This window comes from Lynx canadensis, chromosome A2, assembly GCF_007474595.2.
Source record: "Lynx canadensis isolate LIC74 chromosome A2, mLynCan4.pri.v2, whole genome shotgun sequence".
NCBI lineage: Eukaryota > Metazoa > Chordata > Mammalia > Carnivora > Felidae > Lynx > Lynx canadensis.
Window position 1 is genome coordinate 22,531,108 of NC_044304.2, and position 23,407 is coordinate 22,554,514.

General features: G+C 43.7%; 1 protein-coding gene across 1 annotated transcript in view; it reads left to right on the top strand.

Annotated features, from left to right (window-relative positions):
* The window catches only part of CACNA2D3 (calcium voltage-gated channel auxiliary subunit alpha2delta 3), an 863,383-nt gene that overhangs the window by 165,031 nt on the left and 674,945 nt on the right, over nucleotides 1-23,407 (top strand). Inside the window, exon 3 of the mRNA XM_030307036.1 lies at nucleotides 13,275-13,391. Coding sequence (XP_030162896.1) covers nucleotides 13,275-13,391 — 117 coding nt within the window. The remainder of the gene's footprint in view (nucleotides 1-13,274; nucleotides 13,392-23,407) is intronic.

The following is a 23,407-nucleotide window of genomic DNA, read 5'->3' on the forward strand; positions in this document are numbered from 1 at the left end:
GGTAACCACAGGGTGCCCCTCTCCCCACAAAGATCAGCAGAAGCCAAAACGTAACCACGGGTGGGACAGAAACTCTGCCCTTTGCCGCAGACCCCAGCCTACCTTCCTTCCCTCACCTGATATGACCCGTTCCTCTGGGAACGTTTGAATTAGTGGCTTCTGAAACGGATTATTTCTCAGTTTCTGTCGGATTCTAACACTGTGAGTTTAAAAATATCGGGGAGATGTTTATAGCAGCACTATCAACAATAGCCAAAGTATAGAAGGAGCCCAAATGTCCATCGATGGATGAATGGATAAAGAAGATGTGGTATATATATATATATATATATATATATATATATATATATACATACACACAATGGAGTATTACTCAGCAATCAAAAAGAAAGAAATCTTGCCATTTGCAACTACGTGGATGGAACTGGAGGGTATTATGATAAGCGAAATTAGTCAGAGAAAGACAAATATCATATGACTTCACTCATATGAGGACTTTAAGAGAGAAAACAGATGAACATAAGGGAAAGGAAACAAAAATAATATAAAAGCAGGGAGGGGGCAAAACATAAGAGACTCATAAATATGGAGAACAAACTGAGGGTTGCTGGAGGGGTTGTGGGAGGGGGTATGGGCTAAATGGGTAAGGGGCACTAAGGAATCTACTCCTGAAATCATTGTTGCACTGTATGCTAATTTGGATGTAAATTTTAAAAAATAAAAAAATAAATAAAAAAAATAAGAATATTGGAGAAAAGTGCTATGTGCCGGGCTTGGCGAAGTATGTAAAAAAAAAAAAAAAAAAATCACTGGTGGTGAAGTTAGGGACAGCTAAACTCCTCAAAGGCTCTGATTATGTCTTGCATTTCAGCATAGGGGTGGTTCTGCTGTGACGCCTTCAATTTTTGAAACTGTTTATGGTGGATAAAATGGGGTGTCACCTGCTGCAAACTCGTAGAGCATCTGTGGGCAAATGTGAGGCAAAGAGATGTTTCCACGGAGAATGCTGATGCTCTGGACTGTTTTCTCTTAGCGTCTGACCTCAGCAGTAGGGAACAGAATCTCCCCAACCTTTCTACAGGGGAAGCTTTCCACCATGAAGAGGGAGACTGAGTTTTTAGCTCTTCCTTTCAGCAGGACAGAGGGCTGGTTCAAACTGTTAAGCACGATCCCACCATGGTTCTCTAAATTCCCCAATGAAGAGCTAGGGTCTAGCTGTGCCATAAACCAGAGCCTGTGTTCAGTTTGGAGTGGATGGAGTTAAAGGTTCATTCGGATGCAGCGTCCTAACCCTCATTCCAGCTTCTGGCTCTGTTAAGTACAGAAACCACTTGAGCAGCTGCAAATAGTATTAGCTCTAAGCTTGTTACAGATCTTGCAGACTCATTCATTGATTGCCTTCGATTTCCAGGACATCTTGGATATAGAATTAAAGAGACTTTAGTTAAGCCAATTAACTTTTGTGGTGCCTGGACAACTAATATCATATGCTAGAGAAGGTCACTGGTGTTATTCAAATAGCAGTTTTATTTGAGCTGGGATTAAGGAAATTGGACAGAAGGTCTAAGAATTGTTTATAGTGTGTTCCTTTCTGTGTTGCAATATCTTGGCCTTTAACATCTGAGCCTGACCGTAATTACACATACAAGTGGTTGGGTCATATTATCCTTTCTGTAGATTGTGACTTGATTGTGCCAGCTCCAAATTATCCATCTTGTAGATGGTTCCTAGCCAAGTTTTAATCGGAGGTTTCATCTATTTCCAGTTTATCAAGCTAAACTGAAGTGTGGTGGTTGAGAGCATAGACTCTGGGGCTATGCTGCCTGGGTTCGAATCCTGGCTCCGTGACAGCAGCACAGAGAGCTCACAGATCCTGGAAGATTTAAGCGTCCATTTCCACAGTTCGACTTAAAGCCTGAATATGGCTCCGAAGCCACCAGTTCCGTTTCCCGGGCTCTGGTACATCGGGGTGGTCCATGTGGTCAGTTAAGTGCCAGTGGAAGGTGAGCATGGCTGATGCATGTCGCTTCCAGGCTTCGGAGTGAGGAAGCAGGCGTGTCCTTCTCCACACCCTCTCTTCCCATCTGCTGGCTGAATGCAGGAGACTCCAAGGTCTGAGGGGAGAGCTGAGACGCACAATGGGAGGGTCCTGGGTCCTTAAATCACTACGTGGAAAACTGAAGACAAGGAACAGTTGGTTACATGAACAAGAAATAAATGTCTATTGCGTTAAGCCCCTGAGATTTTGAGATATTTTTGTTATAGTAACTCCTGTCCCTCTAATTCATCCAACCACTTACCGGTAGTATAACCTTGGTAACTTGGCTAATGTCTCTGTAAAATGGGAGAGAACAATACCAATCTGACTGAAAGTTAAGTGCTCAATAAATGTTGGTTGTTATTATTAAAAATAAATTATTATTGTCACTGTTGTTGCTATTCCCTCTGATCCTTGGGGAGCAGGAAGGATGAATTCTTTTAACTTGGAACATTAGAACACTGTGTTTGAAAAGAGTAGGCTGGAGAAAATAATCTATCTCAAGTAGTCCGGCTTTGTAAAGTAATGTATTATTTGTGGCTTGGCTGTATTTAAATTCGTTGGCATACATAAAACAGTCATGAATGCATACAATGAGATTTTTCTGTCTAACACACATGGACCTGTAGTCATCATTTTGGCATTTAGTGTTGTGAGGATGTAGGCGCAGCATAATGTTTGCATTTCAGAGCCTCAGATCCCCATGCAATAATCCAGAAAATACCCAGGAACTGGATTTTTTAAAAATAAGCACTGAGTCCATTTGATTTTGTTCAGTAGACAGGTGAATTTCCCATTTTTCAAGCCGTATGTTATGCCACCATGCAAGGGCAAGGACAGTCATAGCAACAGCTGGTTTAGTAGCTTGCCTCTGACTTAATTTCCCTCATATAAAACGGGAATCTAATGCAGCGTTCACACTCAGTTTTATCACCACAGAGCTAAAATTTATCAGTGGCATTTGTCCAGTTGACTGTGTTGAACAGTAAAAGCTTATGAGACTTATCAAGGTTAAAAAAAAAAGGAGCATAGACGGTAAAACAGGGAGAGGAGAGATATCCATCTTTTAATTCAGGAGCTGACAGTCTGAAAGTACGAGAAATCTGTCAGAGACCACCCACTGCAGAGCCGCTGTTCTAAGGAGCAGTGTCCCCAGAACTCTGTGATTTAATGGAGGGCGCTCCAAACAGCTAGCTGGGAACAGGGACTCCAGTGACACTCAGGTGGGGGTCCCTGGTAGTTCTTGTGGCAGTGCTTCTTTGAGGTGAGTACCAGAAGGCACCTTGAGAAGTAATTTAGACCAGACCACAACCTCCATCCCCCAGCTGGAGGTTCTTAATAACATATTGAGAAAACTCTGCTGCCTTCAGTGGCGGTCCATAGCCATGCTTTTCTCCCCAGAGAGCAAGAACTACGTGCAGGTGATCGTTCGATCCCACAGGTGGTCTCCGTTTTCTGCAGCCTTGCAGACGTTGGAGGCCAGCTGCTCCCTGCCTGCTCTCTATTTTGTTCTTTGGGTAGTAATTTAGTGCCCTGTCTTCCCCTCCTTCTGTCAGTTCCTAAACAGGGTCTCTTCTTATGCAAGTTGTCTCTTGTTCTGATGGCTTTGACAGCAAAAAATTGTATCCTGTAAGCATTTTCCTCACTTACCTAGGTCTGGAAGAGCACTGCATTTATTGTGGGTATTTTTTGGACCTTGGAGACACTGATTGGAATACCTGTGTGAAACAGAGTTATTTGTACAAAACGGCACTTTTCACTTTCAAATAGAAAAATATCCTTTTGCGACCTGGAGTTCCATGAATTCAGTTGGGTTCGTTGTTATGGTTAAGAAGAAGCGTTCCTAACATCAGCTTAAAGGCTTTGGAGATATATTTACTTGGAAGCATAATTACTTTGGAGTGTTGTATTTTGAAGTGACACTTCTGTATGCAATAATTGAGTCGAGAGGAATAGTAAGTACATTTATGTCATAATAAGAAAATGACACTGCCTATAAGGAGAGAATCCAAAAATTGTAGATGATTAGTTTTTATTGCAACACCTTTAGTAACATCTGAAACTGTCATTTCCACTATGCAAATAGACTTCAAGCATCTAGTTCCTGCCAGCAGGGAGCCATTCCCCAAAGAGTTACTGTTGAAGACCCCTCAGTGCCTTGGGAAGGTGTTTGAAAAATGCCACTGCCCGGATCAGCCTTCAGGGCTAGTTCATCGGTTAGACTGTGAATGTCAGTTCAGAGTTTCTTCTTGTTGTTGAGGCAAGAGAATGATCATTTGCAGAAGTTATAGAGCAAATGTCAGAATGTACTCCCACCTCTGCCAACACTATCACCATTTTTTGAGTACATTCCTCTGTGGCCAGCATCCTACTGGGTGCTTTACACACTTGACCCCACTTGATCACCCTAAGCACACTATGAGGTCTGGTATCATCCCCTTTACTGATGAAGGAATGGAGCTGATGGAGACTGAGCAGCTCGTCACATAGCCAGTGAATGGTAACATTAGCACAGAGCCTAGTGCACCTGGCTGGAAAATCCCCAATCCTAGCCCCATGTCAAACTATCTAGCAAGTGGTATTCGTGTTGTTGATCTTCCTGAGTCTTAAACCCCAGCCAGCGATTCTAAGCCAAGCAGGATGCTGCTACCAGGTTCCAAAATCAAGAGTAGTCCAGCAAAATCCACGTAGATTTTTCTTACCCATCCCATCGTGGTTCTCCATCTTTGCTGCGAGTAAGACTGAGGAGACAGCGGGAGCTGAATCAGTTTCTCCCATTGGAGGGATATCTGATGAGTTTGCATACAGTCTACAGAGACTTTTCCTTCCCTTCCCCCCCACCCCAACCTACCATTGTTTCCACTATGCATCAAACCTGGGTCACAGATGTCCTGCCTCTGTTTATCAGCCATCTTTTGACAGCTCATGACTGTCTCAGTACATTAATAGCATACTTCATAGACTTCTTTTCTCAAGAGGCAAGGAATTATACATGCTGGACAGTCATCCCTTGCCTGTGACCCTGGGTGAATGCGTTGTTTTATATCCTTCCCTGGGACCTCTCTCCTCCCTGATGACTGTGATGTCCTTCCTATTCCTGGCCAAGCTTTCATTGTTTGTAGGACTTGTGGTTTGTGCATACTTCCTGGTACTCACCCTCCCTCCTCAAGAAGAATATATGTTTGTGCTTTATAGACTGTTATGGGCTCAGTAGGAGACACACAACACCCTCCCACATACAGCAGACATGATGTAGCTGCAGTGCAGACAGTGTGACCTCGGATGGAGACCTGCACAGAATGACTAGGTGGGCTATAGGGGCTCTAGTTTAGATTGAAATGACCCATGCAGCTCAGTTCCAACTTGTTTATTCTGTATTTTTAGGAAAATGAACCAAAAGTTGGCTTCCTTATACCCCAAGGGAACACATGCATTTGTCAATAGTCCCCCACTCTCTCCACCCGCCTGGCACATGGTAGGCTATTTCCAAATATTTGTTGAATGAACGAAAATAGCAGTGAGTTCAGTTGAGGTTCTTTTTTTGTGTTGGTGTGATCCTTATTTAAATGATTGGTTTAATGAGTTTAGCTCCTGTACCGTGGCTGTTTCAGAGCTGGAAGGAATGAGAATAAGATCGAGAATTGAACCTTACGGTAGGAACATAGAGTATCTTCTGCTCTTATGTTAACAAGTCACCTTGAAGGGTTCTGGGCTTAGCCTCTCTCCAGGGTGCTTTCCCAGTAACAGGGTTTACCGGGGGATCTGGGTCAGGGGATTTCAAGGGAAGTGCTGGAGGCTGAGGGGAGGGTTGGAGAAGCAGGCCAGTTTCTCAGAATTTCTCTCAAGTCATGAGCTTGAGTAAGCTCCCCAGATTCTCTTGCCATCCCCTCCCCTGGACATTCTGCCAGTCTTCATCCAGTGGTTGAATTATGTTGAACTAGAGATGGAATCTCAGTGTCTGGTGAGAAAATTTGGCCAAGAGACCATGTTCGGATGCACCAGCTCTTTGGCCCAGGGCAATCCCTTACATCCGTCTTCTGTGTGAGCCATTTTGTTGCTGGTGTTACAGAGGTACTCAGAGCCCCTCTTCATGTTTGGCTCTTATCCCAATTAACGTGACTGGCCAGAGGTCTCCTAACCGGAGCCCCCTCTTTGGGTGCTGTTCCAGGTGACTCACTTCTAGATATGCAGTTGTCACGTAGGAAAAAAATGACCCAAATGTATGAACAACATTAAGTGCTCTGACAGTGAAGCAGTGCTTTTCTCTTCCTGGTGTTTGTGTGAAATGATCTGGCAAAATAGATGCTGCAGAAATAATGCATTTCTGTGTCTCCCTTCTCAAATGATGAATGTTCTTGGCTCATCACAAGATTTCTTGCCAAATGCTGATTCTGCTAACAGAAGGAATGGAAGCTTCAGATGTTCTCTTGTGACAGAGGGAATAAAAAGTCTCAGGCTTGCTCTCCTTCTGTGACATTAATGCAGAGAGGTGTTCTTGGGGGAGGGCTGTGTTCTGCCTCCACCCTGGTCTTGGCTAAAGCTACAGGCTGTGTTGTTCAGGCATCTCTGGCTACCGCCTCAAGCCAGGAGGAGACCCAGAGGCTGGAGGTGGCCCAGCAAAGAGTCGTGATACCATCAACCAACCTGTTGAAATTTGTTTCTTACGTTAAGAACTTCAGTTCCAGAAAGCGCTCGTGTGAAAATACAACACACGCTACTATCTTCCGTAGCAGAAATGCCAAGAGGGAAAACCAGGGGAGCATTAGGATTTGGAGTGGGTATTATGTGCAGTCACTGCGCGGGGGGCTTTCACAGACTTCCTCCCAGTAGCCCCCTCCAGCGGCCCTGGAAGAAGGGCATTAGGATCCCAGGCTCTCTGACTGAGGAGACTCGGAGGAGACTCGAAGCCCAGGAGGTTCGGCAATTTCTTGGAAGTGACGTGGCCAGCCAGCCCAGGCTGCTGCTGCATCCGGCCGTCAGCCCTCTTGATACCTTCCAGGAAGCACGTCTCTCCATCCCTCAGATTCTTGTGGCCTCTTTGCAGCTCTGTCTCCCATATCCCAACCACTCAAGCCCCTCAACTCCCTTTCTGCATCCAGTTTTACCTCCTTCCTCCCCTTTTTGCACACTAAAGTTTTTCAAAAGCACACATCCAATTGCTGAGTCCCTCCCACCCTTGAATCCTTTCAGGGCGTGGGCTCTAGCCTGTCTCCATACCCTACCGCCTCCCCAAATGAGAATAAGGTCCAAACTCTTAATCCTAGCACACTCCCTTAATGGCCCAGCCGTGCTTACTTCTTTGGCCTCGTCTCTCAGCAGAGCCCTTTCTTTGTCCACCCATGCACCAGTGAAATGGAAATAGGGGGCAGGGGGTGGGTGGTTCCTTGAGCTCCAGGCAGCCTCTTGTCCCTGGACCTCCATCCCTGCTACTCCCTCTTCCTGGCATGCCCATTGCCTGTTTTGTCTCTGACCTTCCCAGCCTTGCTATCCATTAAAGGCCCAGCAAGAAGGGAGTCACTGCCTTGACCTCCCCATCCGGGTACTTACCATGATGTGTCTTATTAATCTGTTTACTCAGCAGAACACTCCTGACCAAAGCTGCCAGCTTTCTGCAACTTGGCTTTACTCATCATTGTGCTTGGTGTCTAGTACCCTGCCTGACATACCAGAGACACAAAAGAGAAGCTTGCAGAACAAATGAAATGTGCTGGAGACGAGATTCAAATCCAGCCTGGCCTGAGTTTTTAATGAGGTGGCATGGTATCTCTTATGTGTCCTGTCTTTTCCTCTGCCTTCCTTTGTGTGTTTACAGGGAACTGCTGACCCTTCCCTGACTCCTTTTCCCAGCTGAAGGGCTGCTGCTTTCATATGAAACATATAATTGCTGGTGCAGTCCTTGAAGCTATAGGAAATAAAGTGCCACTGCCTACACAGCTGTGTGGGGAGGCAGACCCTGGAGGAAAAGGAGTTTGGGGGTGATTTGCCTCCAGGTCTTTCTTGGTACCTTGGAGGACAAAAGACGTTTTGTAACCCAAACACAGCCAAGGAGTAATTCATAATTAAGGCTCCAGGGCTCATTTCAGAGTGGGTGTGCTTCTCTCTCCAGATATTTTCATTGTCAAGAGCTGTGTCTGCTCCTTTGAGGCCGGGCTCCAAGCTCACCCCCTGAGGGGCCCTGGGAGGGACAGAGCCCCCTGCTGTGGTGTCCAGGGTACCCTGGCTGCATGGCTTTTGCTCCCCTAGGGGAGCCTGGGAACAGCTGCAGCCGTCATTGGACAGGGCAGGTCGTCGGGGTTTGGTATTTGACTCTCTTGGTGAGTCCAAGCCACCTTTGGCTACAAGAGCACTGAGACAGGGGGTTAGCACAACAGTCAAACGGGCCCTCTGAAATAAGTTTGCGAATATTTAGACTGCCTGTCCTTTATCCCTATCCCCAAGTTCAAAAGACCAAGCGATTAGAAGTCAGACCTCAATAGGTTTAAAATTCACTCTGACCATTTGGCTTCCAACTCCTGACTAAACCTCTCCGTGCCTCAGTTCTCCATCTGCAATTTGGGGATAATACCTACCTCTCGGTGGCTGTGAGGATTAGACAAATTAATATGTGAAAAGCTTCCGGCACCGTGCTGAGCCTGTGGTACACAGAGGACTCATTTTACTGACTTCCTTAGGTTCTGCTAATGAAGACACGCCGCTTAATTACACAGATTCTAATTGGGACCACATTTCCCTAAAGAAATCTGTTTATTAGGTGCCCATATGCTGTTCGCACATAACTACAACTTTTATATTTTCTAATTTCCAAAATAGTATGTTCATTGTAAAAATTAGAAAATACAGGTAAGCAAGAAAAGGAAGAAAAAAAATCCTGGGTAATCATATAGCCAGCTGTGAATACATGGCATATGTCTGTATCCTTGTAGCAGGGTGTTCCTGTGTATGGGTGTATACAGGAGATTAGTAATTTAAAACAAAAAGGTACTGATTATCGTTTGGAACATATTGTAATATACTGGGTGCACGGTTCCTACGTTGCTTTACACAATTTGGGATGGCTCTGTGGAATTCTCTTGTACTGTTGTAGCTTCCTCTTTCTAGTTGCTGGAGGTCAAATTGCTTGGTTTTATACAGTAGGCACATTCTTTTTTTTAAATTGTTTTTAATATTAATTTGTTTTGGACAGAGAGAGCATGAGCAGGGGAGGGGTAGAGAGACAGGGAGACACAGAATTCGAAGCAGTCTCCAGGCTCTGAGCTGTCAGCACAGAGCCTGACACAGGTCTCGGACTCACAGACCGCAAGATCATGACCTGAGCCGAAGTCGGATGCTCAACTGACTGAGCCACCCAGGCGCCCTACACTAGGCACATTCTTAAAGGTTCTGATACATATGACCATCCCAAGCTACTAAGTGCTTATTACAACTGGTTAATGGCTGTCACTGTGTTACTCTCTCTGTTCTTCAGAATCCTTTGATTCCAGCAAAGTGTAACGTTTCCTGGTAAGAGTAAGGCATTACGTTGTTTGACCCAATTCCAACAGGCATTAACACATCTTGAAAAGTAGGATTTTTCTTTTTCTTTTTTTTTTTTTTTTTTTGCTTATGGGAGAACTTCCCCAGGGTGGGGAGAAAGTAGTACAGGCTTGGCTCATTGGCAGGGAGGACCCATCGTCACATGTCCTGAAGGGAGAGGACTTGGGCTGGCAGAGGGATGGAACCAGTGAGTGGTTGCGTTTGTCCCAGATCTGGCGTCCTGAGCTCGGCAGAGAGTTTTGTGTTGAGATTGTTTAGCTAGGTCACCAGGCACAAGTGGCCCTGAGAGACTGACAGCCCTCCGTAATGCGACTGGCTCCTTTTCACAGAGCAGACTCAGAGGGAGAGAGGATGTAGGAGGATCTCATGAAAACTTGGGGGCTGGTGGAGTTAAATCCATTCCCTTCTAGAGGACTCTTGGGAGAAAACACATGCAAGGAACAGATATGGCCAGAATAGTGAGGCCCTATGTAAAAAAAGATTCAGGTAAAGGCTCATTGTGAAATCTGTGTTATTTTTCTTTAGCCTCTAGATCACCTTCGGTTACAGAATTACAGGAGACAGAGATTTATTTCACTGACTCTGTAAATAATAGATTGACAATTTTGTTTCATTTTACTCGCTTCTTGAACTTTGCACTTTTGGTAGTGAATCAGCCTTGGGTATAGGCTGGCCTCAGCTGTTGGCTTTTGGAACACATCTGGCAGGCAGCAGAGAACCCCCAGGACTTTTGGCTCCAAAAGCATTGGCTTACATTTGAACTTAGGGAATGTTTCCAGTGATTGTCATTGAAGTTTTATTCATACACCAGAGGACGCTGTTAGCTTGAGCTGGAGTTGGGCTGCTGGCTGGAGCCCCACATCTCATGCCAATCCAGTTAGACTCTCAAGGGGTGGAGAGGTCACATTTATGGGACCAGAGCACAATGTAGCTGTACCCTTGCGTGTATCTTCTTTGTACTGTAACTTTGAAATTGTTTCGCATTAAGCTTCCTTCGGAGAAGTCCTGTGAGTGTCTGCTGTGGGTGATCACAAGGGCCTGTCCTTGCCCCGCAGGCCACATGAGCTATATAGTGCCAGGAGAGATGAGCACAGAGTGCTCTGGAGCTCAAAGGAAGGGTACAGCCCCCTCATCTTGGATAACCAATACAGCCTTGTCTAAGAGGAAGGGAAAGCTAGAAGGAGGAGTTGTTTTCCAGGTGAGCTGCAAGAGAGACTCTCAAGACAAACATGTAAGATGCTTATGGATATTTTCAGGCAGCAAGGAGAAGTGTGTTACTTACAACCCATGGTCCGTTATAGGACAGTGCGGAGCAGCACTGAGCATCTTACGAATAACGTAGCAGATGTCTGTCTTGGTCCAGACTCAGGCGGTCTAAATAGCATTTTGTATATTTCGTTAGGCTCACCTTAATTCTCAGAAATACCAGGCCCTTAGGCCTGACATTTAGGTTAGAGTTCCCAATGCCCAGTCTGGGGGTCCCTTCCTGCCCTCCTCACCTCTGCTCTATCAGTGTTCAGTGCTGGGCTCTGGGGACACGAGCCAGATGCCGTCAGACTCTAGGGACTTCATTTTAGTCTGAGGGATCAGAAGAATTCTCTCTTATATTCGTTCCCATAGGGTCATTCCCTCTGTCCTCAAACTCTGCTCTTGTCTTTTCACGGCACCCAGTATTATTGCCTCAATCGACTTGGAAATCTAAGCTAGGAAGGGAAGTACTTTGTGTCTCACACACACACACACACACACACACACACACACACACACACACACTCCCTTTCTCTGGGCAAGGAACAACAGCCTCCTCTCAGTGTACATTTTTTAAAGTAAAAGAGAGGACATGGGTAGAAAATCAGTTTAAACTTTTATTTCAAAAATTATCCTTCTGCTAAAAATGTCAGTCTATCTTCCTCTTCAGAAATGACTCTCAAGGTCTTTAAAGCTGAGATAAGATGTGGAGCCCCTTGTTTTTTCTAAGTAGGAGTTTGGCGTGAGGGGCTAGTAAGTGGTTCAGGTTCTCCTAACAAATACAAGTGAATGTAAGGCCCCCAGTATTTTTAGTTTCCCAGTCTTTTGTAAGCTGTGTAAATGTGAGAAATTCCTGCTGACATTGAAGTTATTTCAAACCCCATTTGGGAGGTATTTATTAATAAACAATATTTCTTTCCAGTGGGAATGAAATTAAATCTTTAGTTAAACCAAACTTTCTGGTCCCAGGACCCCTTTACATTCTTACAAAATACTGAGGACCCCTAAGAGCTTCTGCTAATGTGGGTTGTATCTATGGATATTTGGCGTATTAGAAATTAAAACTGAGACATTTAAAAATTAATGAATTCAAGCATAAAAACTCATTACATATTAACATAAGTAACATATTTTATGAAAACCAATTGTGTTTCCCCCCCCCCCAAAAAAAGAAAGAGGAGTGGCACTTTTTTTTTTTTTTTCATTTTTTCAGATCTTTTTAATGGTTTACGAGAAGACAGGTGGATCCTCATGTCAGTTTCTGTGTTCGGTCTGTTGTGATTTTTTTAAATCTATGAAGAAAATCTGGCTTCACATAGATATGCTGTTGGGGAAAAGGAAAATTTGAGGGACCCCTGAAAGGGTCTCAGAGAATCCTCAGGGGTCATGGATCACTTTGAGAACTGCTGCTTTCAACAGATAAATCACTAGAGTATGTGATAGGCTTTAAGTGAAAAATTGTCTTTGAGAGTTTGAGTAAATTATGGGTTAAATCAGTCTTTTATGAACAGATGAACACATTATGAAATCTTATATAAAGTATTTTTATGGTTTTTGTACTTATTATACATTCTCCTTTCTGTGAGCTCATTGAGGATAACATAAGAAGTCCATGATGAACATTTAGTAGAGGGAATTGAAATGCTAAAATCCATGGCAAGGACTCTCTCATTATAAAATGTTTATAAGATGCTCTGCCATGTGACCTTCCCTTCTTCAGTTCCCATTCCAGTTTAGGAGTTGGCATACTTTTTCTATAAAAAAGAGTAAATATTTTAGTCTTTGTGGGTCATCTGGTCTCTGTTGTTAGTATTAAACTTGATTGAATACATAAACATATGGGTGTGGTTTTGTCCCAATAAAGCTTTATTTATAAAAATAGGTGATGGATTAGATTTGGCCCAAGGATTATATTTTGCCGACTCCTGCAGGAGTTATACATTACAGTCATAGCCTTGAAACTCTCTTTCCCTAAATCCCTGGTCTTTGGCCATGAAAAAATTAAGTTTGTGATGTTCAAAGGAAAAAGCACACACACACACACACACACACGAGTTGAATTTCTTCATTTTTATTTTATGGCACATTTGGAACAGTCAGTTTCTAGTGGCATTGGCTGTGTGATAGCTAGCAAATCTGGGCAGTCCTCCAGGACGACTGAGTGTGGTCAAGTCCAAAGTGTAGAGTGTTGATTTCAGGAACTGAAGAGGACGGATGATAAAGAGTTTGATTGCTTTAGGGTTTTGTTTCATTTCTTTCCTGGGTGCTAGTTAAGTTTCTAAGACAGCCAGAGCCAATTTTCACATTTCTCCTTAGTTGATTTAATAATTTCGAAATACAGTCCAATCTCCCCAAACCCAAGAGAGATGGTCCTATTTATGCCTTGTAAGTAGGTATGCTCCAGAATCATAGGTGTGCTGTTTTATGCCTTTCTTGTTGCCTTCCCTCCTTACAGAAATACAAAGAGTATGAGAAAGATGTAGCCATAGAAGAAATCGATGGCCTCCAACTGGTGAAAAAGCTGGCAAAGAACATGGAAGAGATGTTTCACAAAAAGTCTGAAGCAGTGCGGGTAAGTGCCTCTGGTATCTTCTCTGTATTGCCCAAAGACACGGAGGCACCTTCAGGGGACTGGCATTGATGACTCCAGCTCTCAAAGATCAAAGTTGACTCAGCTATTATGTAAACATTTTACTTTCTTTAGTTAACCAGCAAAAGCAGTTAGTAGGGGCACGATAGGGTTCAGGTGACCGTTTTCATCTTAGAATTTTATGTCTTCAGTGTAAGTGCCACTGATTGTACAGTCTCAGAGGATGGCTTATAACTGTGCGATACATTCACTAATTACCAAAAATCATTCAAAGGCACATTGTAGTTCAACTAAGCAACTATAAAAAATTTAAGCCATGCTTGCCGAAATGTGGAGTTGAAAATCTCAATGGAGTAATGGAGTCTAGATGAACTTGGAGGCTTCCCTTACCTCTACTGGAATATTACTATAATTATAATGTTTCTCTCCACCAGTTAGAGCTCCCTGAGGTTTCATACTGTCATCAGGATGAATGGAAAAGTATCATTTTGGATTTCCAAGGTGGCTTCCAACTTTATTCCTTGTTGCCAGCTCAGCAGTGAATCTTACCTTCTTGCTTTAGAACACATCCCACATCTGTGCTCCGTTGGCACAGGGGTATGGGAAGGAATGGCAGTCTGAAGAGTTCTTTAACCTATAGTTTGCTTACCTTTTGGTTTCGATAATTATCTCCAGAATCACTTTGCTCTAAAAGGCCTCTTCCTACTTTCACTTCTCCCGCAATTCATTGACCCAACAAAATTTCCACACATTATTCCTGCTTTAGACCTGACAGTGCCACTCCAGTGCTTGTCTCTAAAACATTGTTGTGCTACTTGGATTGCGGGGAGGAGGGTTGTAGCCAAGTAGGGAAGAACGTGAGTTTGGCCTGGCTTCTGCGCCTGCCTTGGTCACTTACTGAGCTTTTACCTTTAGTAAAACTGCCCTTGGGAGCCTCAATGTTCTCATCTGTAGATGGCAAAAACACACAGGCTGAACGAGGATTATACAAAGTCATGATTTTGAGCGACTGAGCACAGACCCTGGCTTGTGTAAGCCATGCTCATTGAATGGCCGCTTTATACCGCCACTATGGTCGTTCATGACATAAGTAGAGACTTTTAGGGAGGAAGTCTGAAGTATCTTAGAAGAAAAAACATTACTTTTAGTTGCTACAGAAGTATTGCCCTGACAGCCAGCCCTGGGAGCTTCGTGGTGATCCCTGCGTGTCCTTATGTCTCTACCTCGAAGCAAGTGCTGTTCTTTACAGACATGGTAGCCATCCGCATCTCACACTCAGAACCTGAAATACAAATGCAAAACAAAACAAAAGCCCGCAGTAATTACTGTTTTCTGCTTATAAAATGAACACCCCTTTGGTGGCACTTGAAGAATATATTGAAAAGTATCAAACGGAGAACAAAAATCACCTGAAAGTCAGGCTTGTGTTCTTGGGTTTCCTTCCTTCTAGTCTTTTAAATTTGCATTTCTGTGCATGTACTTGTGTGTTTTTCTTTTTCAGTTGGCAGGTGTACTGCCTGTTTGCTTTGGTGTCCAACTTCTCTACGCTTGTTTGCACCAGTGCTCTGTGTGCTTTTCCTGGCATCAGTACCTTACGTGATTTTCTTAAATGGCTGCATCACATTTGAGTTTAACGACGTGTCTACATGATTTGACTATTCCTCCAAATCTGGATATTTAAGTTGTTTGCAAGTTTTGGTATACATAATGCTGCAGTGAACCTTCTTGTATATTAATAACAGATCAGATGACTCGGCACCTACTATATGTTTGGTGTTCCTCTTAGGATTTTACAGGTACTCGCTTGTCCTTAGAGCAGCCCCCAGAGGAAGGTATTATTACTATCCCACTTTTACAGAATAGAAGACAGAGGCAGAGGTTAAGTCACTTCTCCAGGGTCACATAGGGGGTGAGGGATGGGCCTACGGACCCAAGTCCACGTTCTTCATCACATCCGTGCCCTCAGCATCAGTCCTTTACTTTGATTTCCTTCAGATGAATACCTGAACACAGAAGACAGTGCAGAGACACTAACCCCATCTTCAAAGGTTTCTGCTTGCGGCGACATTCGTGTTCAGATAAGGTTGTGCCAGTTCACGGTTCCTCCAGCAGGAGTGGCACGTGAATGCTCATTTGCCTGAATCCTCACAGAAAAATGACGATGTTTTATTTTGTTTTAAATACTAATAACAACGGTTGTCAGTTTGAGAGAAGGAAATGCTATTTTTAGAGAATTTTTTTAATGTTTGTTTATTTTTGAGAGAGAGAGAGAGCGAGCGAGCATGAGTTGGGGAGGGGCAGAGAGAGAGAGGAGACACAGAATCTGAAGTAGGCTCCAGGCTCTGAGCTGTCAGCCCGATGGCCGATGTGGGGATTGAACTCATGAACTCTGAGATCATGACCTGAGCTGAAGTCGGACACTGAACCGACTGAGCCACCCAGGCCCCAGGAAGTGCTATTTTTGTTTCAATTTGGGTTTCTTTGTGAATCACAGAATTTTAGAGCAGAAGAGGACTTACATCTCTTTAGCTTCTACCTCTGCGATTGACAGACAAGGAAACCCGGGATGGGAACCTGATCCTTGGGGGGCTTGTGCAACATAGCAGGGTGATGCAGAGGTCCAGCCAGCTCCAGAACCTGGACTCATCGCTCAGAGGCAGGGGCCCACGTGGCAAGTGAGAGGTTGGTGAGAAAAACTAAAGAACCAAAGGACCTCTTTTCCTCACTCACCTCTGTAAAGATGCCAGGAGGAGTAGGTGACTTACTAATCTGTGCTCATGTTTATCGAGTCTCTATGCACCAGGCCCCATGTGAAGCACTTTATATAGGTCATCTAATTTCAACCTGCCATCAGCCCTGGGAGTGAGACACAGTTCCTACATCACTGGCTCAGAGGATGAGCACACAGGCTTGGCAGGGTGGAGTCACAGGCCCAGGTCACATGGACGGGCTCAGTGGGGTTCCTTTTGCACCAGAAGGTAGGATTGCAGTGCCTCTGGGTGTAGCTGACCAAAGTGTTTTGCACAGTGACTGGCGAACAGGAAGCATTCGGTAAATGTTTTCTGTAATTGCTGGCAAGGGGACCTTTCAGTGTGTAAGTATTTAATAACTGAGAGAGTCGTGAAGCTTTAAAAAGCTTCAAGGATATTGACAGCAGGGAACTTAATTTTGAAACCTTTTGTTTTAAATTAATGACTTAAAAAAAAAAGAACTGATATGGTTGGTGTGGTTCCTTTGAGAAGGAAAAAAAGGGTGCTTTATTTAAATTGAAATGTACCCAGACTAAAGGCATCCAGTATTCTCTGAACTGTGTATTTTAAAATAGATGTAGGAGACCCTTTGTAAACACACTTGATACCATAAAATCTAGGTTAGCTGGTCCAGTGATACGTGGCAGCCCCTGCTTCCAATCTTTAAACAGAAAAGAGGGCTTGTATGTCAAGTTGGGGTTTGGTTTGGAGGCAGTTTTGCTATTGAGATGGGCCTGGTCCTGTTGTGAGCCATGCAGCACTACTGACAACAGTCATGAGCCATGTGGCATTTGGGATGAGAGCAGGTGGCCACTGAGAGGGCCCCTGGATGTTGCCTTATGTGGAGGCCAAGGAGCAGTGGGTGTGACTGTTTTTCATATTATAATGACACCTCACTTCTCAACTGGGAAAGTTTGCTGTTTGTCCCTGGGATTGGTAAGCTTTTGAAGTGCAGACACCTCAAATGCAAATTTGCCTGTGGGTTTGCAGGTGGAGTCCTTATTTGCCAGGTGGCCCTAGAATGAACCACCGTGCAACAGGGCCCTTCTCGTCCCATTCCGCGTCACCCACTGAGCAGCGACCCCTTTCTCTAATGGCCCAAGAAAAGTGGATTTTAGAATCTGCTCCATCGTTCTGAGGTACCATGCCTGGAAATCCTGTTTCCAAGCTTCCATCCCCACCCTCAGCAACCTGAGTCGGGTCAGAGGTCCTAGTGCCTTCCTGCCAGTAACTGATCCAGTACCCAGTGCTCATGGATGGTCGGATGGTGGATGGCCGGGAGGACTCAGGAACATGTATAAGAAATAACTGACTCACAAACGACACAGATTGTTAAAATTTCCATTGATGTCCATAAAATCTTTGTGAGATGGGTGCTGGCAATTTCGAAAGGGGCATAACCCCTCCGGTCTGTGAAAGTAGGTGCAGTGAGTCAGTCTGGGCCCGGAAACAAAGGAGCACTTACAATCCCGCCCCACCCGCCTGTCATGTCTTGGCCGTTAAACAATGTTGATCTTTTCTCTGTCTCTTCTGGCTTGATTTCATCATTCCCCCATCACTTTTCCCAGTGATTAGTTGAATCAGAGTGATTTTATCATACTCGTCCCCTATTTGAATTACTCTCCACTATGCAATTATCCTATCACAGAAAGTCCTATTTTCTCCCCGTCAGATGTCTGGAGTAAATGTGAAACCCAGAGTGGCCTGCCCATTACATAACCTCTGTCCTCTGCTTGGTAATGGATTATACGTAACTTTTTTTCCCCCCCGGCCTAGCAAATTACAAATAACCTTAGCTTCGGTAATTGCCATTAACATAATGGTGCCATCATTATGGTAGCATTTCTTAACTAATATTTTCTAGCACCCTTCTAATGCCGTCGGTGGTTTAAATAATTTTTTTTAATTCACTCGGTGGGTTGATGTGTAGGTTATTTTAGCTTAAGAGCCAGATTGGGTTTGATGCAGTGATGCTGCTACTCGTTCGTGTACAAGATCATTGTGCCCAAAGCATTATCTCCCACCTTCTTTGTTCAAACGTATTCAAGGTACCAAGCCCTCAATTGATGTTACTGAGCAATTTATCAAGTTTTAAGTCGCTATAAATGGACAAGAAATGGAATCAATTTGTTTTTAGTTCATTAACATTTCAAGGAAGATATTGCACATGCTGGACGCGGGGGAAGTGATATACATCAATCCTCTGCCAGTAGTGGACCCCTGTTGGGCCATGCCTAAGTGACACCTGGAAATGCTCAACTGTGTCACAAGAGAGAGCTCATCTGAAGCACTTTTGACCTAGCTCCCCTTTATCCTGAGTTGCTGATGACTTGAGGGAAGAAGGCAAAAGAATTGTGTTCAGTGGCTTTGTTATACAGATGGGCTGCCCCAGCATTTCCTTTGTCTTCAAAATCCAAGCCTCCACTGGGAGTAATACAAGCTATTACACAGCGGGGAGGATCATCTGAGGCCCCGGGGAGCTCTGAGCAGGCACAGACAAACCTACAGTTGGAGGGGAATCGGTAGGAAGTAAATCTGAGTAACTGTGGGCATCTCTGATTATAGGCATATGCTTTTAGGACAGATTCCAACACAGCCAGGAGATGTAATGATGCTGTGATTTTGGAATGGTCCATATAATTGAGATGAGCAGCACAACCTGCAAAAAGTACATACACGAGGAAATAATAAACAGAAGGATTTTGGAGAATTTGCACATATATACTAGTATTCTCTAGAATGGCTTTCTAAGGGGGAGTTCTCCAGAATAAGTATTGCCTTTGATCTTGTGGAACAGCTCTGGGGCAGCCACTGCCTTCATCACACTGATCTTGGCTAGAATTGTAACCTCCAAAGGAGCCGGAAGGCTTTGAGGTTGTACCTGCTTCCAGGGCCAGGTACTGATCCATCCATGCAACTTTCACTGCTCTACCGGACAGACTTCAGATCTCCAATAGCTTAAACACGTTTCTCTCTCTCTCTCTCTCTCACTTACACACACACACACACACACACACACACACACACGATTATAGGATGTTATCTAGTTTGGTAGCATATCAGGCAGAACATTAAGTATTTTATTTGCTGTTCAAATTCATCTTCTCCCCCAAGCAATTAATTAGAAATGTCTAAAAGAACCAACTTCCTTGGGGACTATGAAAAGGCACAGGAAGCAAGTTGTACCTAAACTTTCTAAGTGAAGAGTCTCTTGTTTTCCAACTTTGGATAAGATAGTTAATAATTTTGATAGCACTCTGAAGCTCAGACCTGTAAATAAACTTAATCTTGTTTTACTTAGTTTCTGATTTACATTGATAAAATGATAAATCAGGCACTTGAAAAAGAGTGTATTGCTTAAAAATAAACATCCTTGCTTCTTGGGAAAAGCTAAAAGAGACTAGATTATATATTAAGTTTCTCTCCCCTCCTATAGCTACCTGCTGTTCGCTGCAGAACTGATTCCCATTATAGCTGTACTGTGGGAAGTAATTGCTGTTGTACAGTAATTCAATTTCAGTGCATTCACGCATCAGTTCACCGATAGGGGTTTATCTGGAGAAACCTGGGACTTGAAAGCTTTTTATCGAGAAATTCCACATGCAGCAAGACGTTTTTCCCAGGTAACGAATATCAGTATTTGCATTTAATAAACATTTACCTTCTCAGAAAAATGGATTTTTTTCCCCCTGCAGAAGAGATTTACGCCAATCTTCCAAAAAGCTAGAGGGTACTATTAAAGCAACTTCCTCTAGCTGTTTTTTGACTGGTGTCTACATATGTATGACTATAAAACGCATCTATGTCTTTATGTAAATATATATATATACACATATATATGTGTGTGCGTATATATACACACACACACACACACACATACATACATACACACACACGCTGAGGCATGGAGAGTAGGAGGCACTTAAGGAATGCATGATCTGTACCACACATATATGTGATATAAGGGATTAATATCTACAGAGACTATATGAATACTTCTGGTTTAAAGACTCCTCTATATCTGTAGGCATTGTGAAAATTGTTGGTGAGGAATATTTTCAAAAGGATACCCATTAAGTTGGAAAGGAAGTCAACCACTTGATTTATGAATTTCTAAATGAAGGGCAGGTTCATAGGACAGACTGTTTCTTCCTATATACAAAAGCTCTTAGATCGTAAGGACTCTTTACATATTAAGTGCAAAACGAGCTGTAGAAGTCTTAGGAGCTGAATATACCTAACATTACTAAAAGGCCCTTTAGTTCTTGCCCAAAAGAAGAAGAAACTGGACACATTCAAAAGATTTTTCTGCCTTTGTTCGTTTCTCATCTGATCTCAGAGTTTCAAAACGTGTTTCTTAAAAGAGGAGTAAATTTATTTCAGGCAAAAATATAGTGTTTTGAGTCACAAATGAAAAGACTACTGTTTGTTACATTATTGTATCTTGTAGCCTATTTGCTTCTTTGCCCGCCCCTCCCTCTCTTCCTCCCTCCCTTTTTCCCTTCCTTCTGCAAACTGGGTTGTAAAACCCCATGCATATGTGTAAGAAAATTTACAGCAGAAACCTCACACCAGAAAAAGCTTAAAAAGTAGCAGTGGGGTGCCTTGGTGGCTCAGTTGGTTAAGCATCCAGCTCTTGATTTCGGTTTAGGTCATGATCTCACAGTTTGTGGGATCAAGCCCCACGTTAGGCTCTGCACTGACCATGTAGAGCCTGCTTGGGATTCTCTTTCTCATTCTCTGTCTGCCCCTCCCCCTGCTCACTCATGATCTCTCCTTCTCTCAAAATAAATAAGTAAACATTAAACAAAAATAGCAACAAACTGGATTCACCAGTTTTGATGAGGTCAGTGAACCATTCTTGGTTGATGGTTGAGGTGAAAACCACAAGTCTTCTTGGGTTTATTCCAAAAGGGGTTGGGTCTTCTCTAACATACTTCAGATTGTATCCACCTGAGCCTCACAGAGAGGCCCAGAAGGCTGTTCTCCAACCTACCTTGAGCAGCTCACCTGCCTCCTGGGGGAGATAAGTTTCCTGCTAAGGGAAGAAAGGATGTTTTGTAGGTGACATTTCATCTCCTGTCTCCATCACCCTCCTCATGCGGGAAGTTGGGTTGGCTTAGTGAACTGTATCCTGACTCTCCTGCTTATTCTGGGGCTGTTGGCCCTTAGGCGTTTTTCTTTGTGCGTAGAATCACCGCTTGAAGCTCTTGCCAACTTCAAAGTTATTAGGTACATTCCTAAACGTTTCTCTAAAGTCTCTTCATTTTTAAAGCTTTATGGAAGACTTAGCTTTGGATTTTCTCTGTAACTCACCTCACGCACATTTGCTTTATTTCTATCTTTGTTTTGTTTTCATTGATTATACACATTCGTTGTAAAAAAATAACACAAGGTGCAGAAAAGGATAAAGGAGAAAGTAAAGATCACAACACCAGGGGATTAAGAGGCACTTGGTATCTTTCAATACCTTTTGTTTTTAAACATCTTAATTTCTTTTCTTCCTGATCTTTTTCTATTTGTGCATTTGTATATGTGTTTACGTGCATTGAATCACTCTTTCCTGTAACCAGGTTTTTTACAAAATTAATTTTACATGTTGTGGACATCAGTCCATGTCAACGAATATATATATTCCTGTTATTTGTTCTAATCAAGAAATTCTCTTTTGGTGAATAATTGATGTTATTGGTGAAATACTACTTGTGAAATAGCATGTCCCTATGATAAGCCATGATATGAAAAACTTTCTTGCAGAGAAATTGTGTCCATTCATTTGATGCATTTATTAGGACGTATTCTTGGAAACAAAATGAAGGCTTTTGGTATCCCTTGCCAGCTTGTCTTCCAGACAGCATCCGCCTGCTCATGTTCCCACCTGTGAGGCTGGAGAGGCTCTCCTTCTCCGTTGTCCTGACATTTGGCTGCTGTTACTTTTGATCTTTGTTAGTCTTATAGGCACAAAGTAGTATCTCGTTTTACTTTGTTTTATTTAATTGCTCAGCGTTTAGCATGGGGGGTCTTCTCTGGCTCCTCACTTGCCCTGCACCAAGGTTTGTGGCAAATTACACAATGTCTCGGAGCACGGGCATCAGTGTTACAGCATAGAGAATGTCCGTGCTGGTCCTTTATCATCTCTCAAAGAAGTGTGTAGGCCCAGGAACTTTCTTGGACACACTTGGAGGGCCCTCCCTACCCCTTTCCTCTTCCTTCCTGGACTGTATCATAATAACAGCCTGGTTGTAGGGGTGGGGATGTGGGGCACTGACTGCCAGTTTGGAGTGCCAGTTTGGAAGAGTTTTCTGGGAATCCCAGTGGTTCAACACCTGAGGACCATGGTGCTGGGTGTTTTAGACCCTCCTACTGCAGGAAAAAGTCACTAGTCCCAAGAGAAGTTGAGCCTGGTATAGCCCTTCTCACTGAGAAAGGACTCCATTTCCAGCTGGCTTGTTGCTGGGTGCCAGCAGTCACTTTGGGTCATTTCTCCTTAGGGTACCATCTTTCTATATGTTCATTGGTCAGTTGTTTTTCCTTTTTTTCTTATAAACTGCCTGTTAATGTCCTTTTCCATTGTGTGTATTATACTTGCTTCCTTTCCTTGTCCCCACTTGTCCCCACTCAAGCCCTGGTATATGTCGCAGTATCTTGAGTCTGCAGTTAAGTGTTCATTAAACATTTGTTGACTGACTTACAGACCTTCCCTCTTGGCGTCAGGTAACTTAAAGTCAGAGTGATCATAGTTACAACTCTTCCCTTTGACCAAAGATGTCCTGAATGATGAAGGGGAAAGAAGAATATCAGGGTTTAATTGCAGAGAAACCGCAGGGCTCATGTGCCTTCCAGAAATTCACTGTGTGTTCTGAGTGAATGAGTCCTATGTATGCTGTCCCAAATCAGACTGCGGCCTGCTTAGACTCTAATCCTCAGCTTCAGCCCAGTCCCTCCCCACGTGGCCCTTCTCCCGGAAGTAGGTGAAGGGGACTTGAAATGGGCAGAAACCAGGCCAGCTGCTCAGAGTGGAAATAAAAGTTAACAATTTCTATCGAGGGAATCAAAGAACTGCCTCCCTGCCTTCCTTCCATCTTCCTTCCTTTTTCCCCTCCCTCCCTCCCTGCCTTCCTTCTTCCTTCCTTTTTCCCCTCTCTCCCTTCCTCCCTTCCTTCCTCCCTCCCTCCCATTTGGTTGGAACCAATGAAGGAAGACGCTTCCTGGACAGGGGAGGAGAATGTCAGTATTCTGAGGCTATGA